Raw genomic sequence first — 5374 nt, 5'->3', positions numbered from 1 at the left:
GTTACTGTATGGTAGAGTAAAAATGACCCATAACCCCATGGATAAGTTATGAAATGTTTAATGTAATATACATTTGGTACGATGTAATACAACGTAATACGTAATGATGTAATACGCGCCCCCCCAAAAAAAAACAACAAAAAACTTATACTTTTGAGAGAAATGTTAGAAACTAACGACAAAAAGTACACTGGAAATGAAAGTTTTGTTACGACTGCCAATGAAAGTGGACGGAGGTCATGTTTTCACCCCTATGAAAGTGGACGGAGGTCACGTTTTCACCCCTGTGTCTGTTTCTCAGCAAGATTTCTCGAAAACGGCCGAATGGATTTGGACGAAAGTTGGTATACATTTGAACTACGACCCAGCTTAGAAGTGGTTAGTTTTTGGAGGGCCACGAAAATCCAAAGAATACCCATCTGTTAACATCAATTTTTCACCCTATTTTTGCTCCATAGCTCAGTTAAAAATGATCGGATTTTGATGAAACTTGGTGGACATATGTAGAATATTTTTACTAATTGTCCTGCCAAAAATGGTCCGTGTCCGTTGATGACGACGGACACATTGAAGAGCTAATCCAGGTTCACAATTTTCATATCTGTTAATCATTTGAATTATGGTTCTATTTATAACATTAATTTCGCTTATCGACAGAGCTGGGCTCGTGAATGTTAATATACTACCTTTGAACCCCAGTTTTTTAGATAGTCATGTTTTGGGTGTTGTTATTCATACGTATTACGTAGCGCTCGGAATTACTCATTTACTCTCTAACCACGTGTCCATGTTTCAAAAAAAAAAAACCACACGTAACAAGGACTTTAAAAACTGTTTAATTACTTGTATTAAGTAGAAGATGTAGGTTTATGAAGAAGAAACCGTTTCTCATCGTCCACGACTTTCTTGCTGGTGGCCATATTGTAGAAGGTATATATGATAAGCACACCTATCTGTAAATAAAATATTAGTGAACAAAGCTTAAGCCTAATTCGCCAAATACACAAGTATGAGAATGTTTAGATAATTGTGAAATCGTTTTGTTTAAACTCGATATATAATAAAAAATAAATAATCAAATCGTGGCTGATAACTTATGATGTCAGAATCCACGAGAAATTAAACGTACCGTTTTATATAAAACACGCTGTTACTTCACAGAACAAACATACTGCATACAAGGGTCCATATCAAAATACTTATTTTACTAGGCCTATTTATAAGTAAGCTACTTGAGTCACTTCGCACACCTTACACAGTGAAGAGTTAACAATTGCAATGGTATAGTGACTGGAAATATTCTTAACTCTTTCATTACCTCGCTTATAGATAAACAACTCTCCCAGTGTTAACTCTTTCATTGCCTCGTTTATAAATAAACAACTCTCTCAGTGTTAACTCTTTCATTACCTCGCTTATAAATAAACAACTCTCCCAGTGTTAACTCTTTCATTGCCTCGCTTATAGATAAACAACTCTCCCAGTGTTAACTCTTTCATTACCTCATTTATAGATAAACAACTCTCCCAGTGTTAACTCTTTCGTTGCCTCGCTTATAAATAAACAACTCTCTCAGTGTTAACTCTTTCATTACCTCGTTTATAGATAAACAACTTACCCAGTGTTAACTCTTTCATTGCCTCGTTTATAGATAACCAACTCTCCCAGTGTTAACTCTTTCATTGCCTCGTTTATAAATAAACAACTCTCCCAGTGTTAACTCTTTCATTACCTCCTTTATAGATAAACAACTCTCCCAGTGTTAACTCTTTCATTGAGAGGGGAATATACGTGTACCCATGGCAACATTCTAGAGGGGAACCTACGTGTGGCCATGATGGCATTCTGTAAGGGAACGTACGTGTGCCCATGATGGCATTCTGTAAGGGAACGTACGTGTGCTCATGGCAGAGTTCTAGAAGGAAACATACGCGTGCCCATGGCAGAGTTCTAGAAGGAAACGTAGGTGTGCCCATGGCAGAGTTCTAGAAGGAAATGTACGCGTGCCCATGGCAGAGTTCTAGAAGGAAACATATGCGTGCCCATGGTAGAGTTCTAGAAGGAAACATGGGTGTGCCCATGGCAGAGTTCTAGAAGGAAACATATGCGTGCCCATGGCAGAGTTCTAGAAGGAAACATATGTGCCCATGGTAGAGTTCTAGAAGGAAACATGGGTGTGCCCATGGCAGAGTTCTAGAAGGAAACATACGCGTGCCCATGGTAGAGTTCTAGAAGGAAACATACGCGTGCCCATGGCAGAGTTCTAGAAGGAACATACGCGTGCCCATGGCAGAGTTCTAGAAGGAAACATACGTGTGCCCATGGCAGTGAAAGAGTTAAACTATTTTTAAATGGTCCACTAGACGTTAAAAGAAGATATTTCCAAATGTTTTGTTACGTTTCTTCATTTTAATTAAAACTAAAAGTTTTGTTTTTCAAATAATCACATTGTTTAACATATGCATACTGGACTTCATTACCCAAGTATATATGTGTGGTTTAACAAAGATCAATTTATCTGCCGGAGCTCAAAGATCCTATTGGATTTTCTCAGTGCTAAGGCGAAAATATTAAATTTTAAGGCCACCCGCAACAACAGGGGTCTGGTACATTACTCACTAGTTTAATATTGTTAATAATCAATAAAACAAGAATAATTAGAATAAACGATACCAACATTTACGTATGACAATTTAAATTATTTAACGAATTAAAACGTGAATTCGTTTACCAGAACTAGTTCTTCAGCAACCAAAACAGCAGTGCTCATTCTGTAACCAACATGTTCCAATAAGATTCCTCCTACAGATGGCCCTACAAACGCCCTGTATACGAATGAAAACAGACGTATAAACATTTTTAGAAGTAGTTTACTTTCTAATTAACACTAATGTTACAAACTTAGTTATGATGTCCACATATTACCTTCTAATGTTTGTTCTTTTAATTTATTAAGTAAAAATAATGTCCAGTCCGCTAAAACTATCCTTCTTAACATTATTACAAGCTCCAACACCGCTGTAACTTCTAGGCCTAAGTTTTCAGTCACGATAACTGTACTACACAATGTAGAAACTAATCTGTACAACGTGTAACGCTGACCGATTTACTCTCGTGAAAAATAATTATATCACCTACGTTTGAATAAAATAGAAGTTTATGGTATATCCTTAGAAAGTTCCAAATGTTTTATCTAAGCCTATCTTAACATTATCGTCAACGGCCCGTAGCTCCCTCTAGGTAACTTGAAAATTACAAGGTTAAATATACGGGGTGGCCTAAAATTATCTGTCTTATGAATCTAATAACCATGCAGTTGAACATCTAGTAACGGAACTCAAACTGTTTTTATTTTATTTTTATTGGCTTCTACGTGGGCAACATTAGTGGCTCTCGGCAAGTCTAACCAATATTTGACTTCAATCCATATTCGCTGCAACATTTTCAGTGGTGATGGCGTCCATTATCTTAGTCTTTAGCTCCGTGATGTTTGCTACAGGTGTGCGATACACGATGTCTTTAAGATACCCCCAAAGTAGTGTGATATCTGGCGAACGCGAGGCTACGGAATTGGCCCATCCTACAAGTCAGACGATGCATTGAGCATTTTTCTTGCACGGTTGCCATTTTACAGGGTAACACTACTCACTAGAGTGAAAAACAAAACAATAAAAACTGTAAGCTGGGCTACAAGATGTCGAAAACTGCATGGTTGTATTTCTTTAGTTATTAAATTTTACAATAGGAAAGATAATTTTGGACCATCCTGTATAGATTATAGCATTATTAACTAATTGTTTGTTTTTAAAAGACTCATAATGTTGGTAAAATAATATGTAAAATTTATACACGAACTTTTCACTACTTTAATGTTTTTTGTCTTGATGAAGGCCTTGGTAAAGGTTCGCAAGTACAAGTATTTTAAGGTAGAGAAAAATCCGTGTATAATTTTACACAAACATTGAGTAACTTAATATTTATGTTTATTACAACACTCGGTGGAAAGATATGAACAAAAGAACTGAGTGAAGTCACTTGTTTTGAATGCGAAGTACAAAGGAGATTGGCCCGGCATGGTTAGGACGCTCGACTCGCAATCTGCGGGTTCAAATCCCCGTCCTACCAAACACGCTCGCCCTTTCAGCCGTGGGGGCGTTATAATGTGACGGTCAATCCCACTATTTGCTGGTAAAAGAGTAGCCCAAGAGTTGGCGGTGATGACTAGCTGCCTTCCCTCTTGTCTTACACTGCTAAATTAGGGACGGCTAGCGCACATAGCCCTCGTGTAGCTTTGCGCGAAATTCAAAACAAACAAACAAAGGAGATCCCAGAAGGATTTAGTGGGATTAAGTACAATATGGATGATATTCTTGTTTGTGGAATTTGAATCGAAACCTTGTAGCCAACAAAGGCTTAGATCCACGAGTATTTTGGTGTCTAAATAGTTTAGAAAGTGGATGGGTAATTTTAGGGTTACCAACCTTAACTAGAAAATATGACAGCTTACCCTAGGGAAGAGCTCGCTTGAAACACTCCAGACAACAACCCGTACGTTGTGTGATCGTTTGGATATCCACGTGCTCTAAATTTAATAAAAAAGAGAGAGAGGTGATCAGTGGTTATATTACAAGGTCTGTTTTACAGAGGGTTAAGTATATCATGTTAGAATGATGTTGAATATGTAAATTAGGAAGCACATGACAACCACATCCGATATAATAATGAGGAAAGGGGCAACACGTATCAATACTTCGTTTTGACATTGTTTGGCGTTGTGTAGGTAGTGTTATGCCATCGAGAATCTATTCCGTTGGAGAAGGCTTTTCGACTTAACATATTCGTAAAGATATGTTCAGATCGGGGTATTCAAAATGAAAAGAATATGGATCAAACTGGGTCCTAAGACCACTCATAAAGAGACCTGCAACAAGTCTTATCCCAGCCGTGGCAGAAAAGTGCAGCGTCTTGTAATAGGTGAATATTAACCAATACAAAGATCAGTGATAAAATCTGTCCATGAGCCCCAGGCAACATTACGCAACACAATCAAGAAGAACCACATTCCGAACAAGCAACAGAAGTCACGTGTACACAAGTTGCTTCCACGACTTATCCGTTCAACCGTTGCGTGCCTCAAGCAGCTGCAGAATGAAACTACGCTGCAGGGCTATGGTTAATGTAACGTACTCAACCTCTGTATATTGAACTAATTCTGTAAAGTTTAAAAAGTTTTGCGGGTTTCATTTGTGTTAATGGGAGGTTTGGGGGTCGTTAGGACCAGTCTTTGTGTTAATGGGAGTTTTGGGGGTCGTTAGAACCAGTCTTTATGTTAATGGGAGGTTTGGGGGTCGTTAGGACCAGTCTTTATGTTAAT

The 5374-nt window shown here is 37.9% G+C and overlaps 1 protein-coding gene across 1 annotated transcript in view; it reads right to left on the bottom strand.

The window, feature by feature from the left end:
- Positions 1–826: 826 nt before the first annotated feature.
- LOC111088258 (MFS-type transporter SLC18B1-like) overlaps positions 827–5374 on the bottom strand; it is a 5221-nt gene continuing 673 nt past the window's right edge. Inside the window, exons 3-5 of the mRNA XM_022397822.1 lie at positions 4508–4582; positions 2732–2825; positions 827–953 (exon numbers count right to left, since the gene is read on the bottom strand). Coding sequence (XP_022253530.1) covers positions 849–953; positions 2732–2825; positions 4508–4582 — 274 coding nt within the window. The 3' untranslated portion in view covers positions 827–848. The remainder of the gene's footprint in view (positions 954–2731; positions 2826–4507; positions 4583–5374) is intronic.

Source organism: Limulus polyphemus, unplaced genomic scaffold (genome assembly GCF_000517525.1).
Source record: "Limulus polyphemus unplaced genomic scaffold, Limulus_polyphemus-2.1.2 Scaffold3428, whole genome shotgun sequence".
Classification (NCBI taxonomy): Eukaryota; Metazoa; Arthropoda; class Merostomata; order Xiphosura; family Limulidae; genus Limulus; species Limulus polyphemus.
Note: the sequence above shows the minus strand (reverse complement) of the source record. Positions and strands in the feature narration are given on the sequence as shown.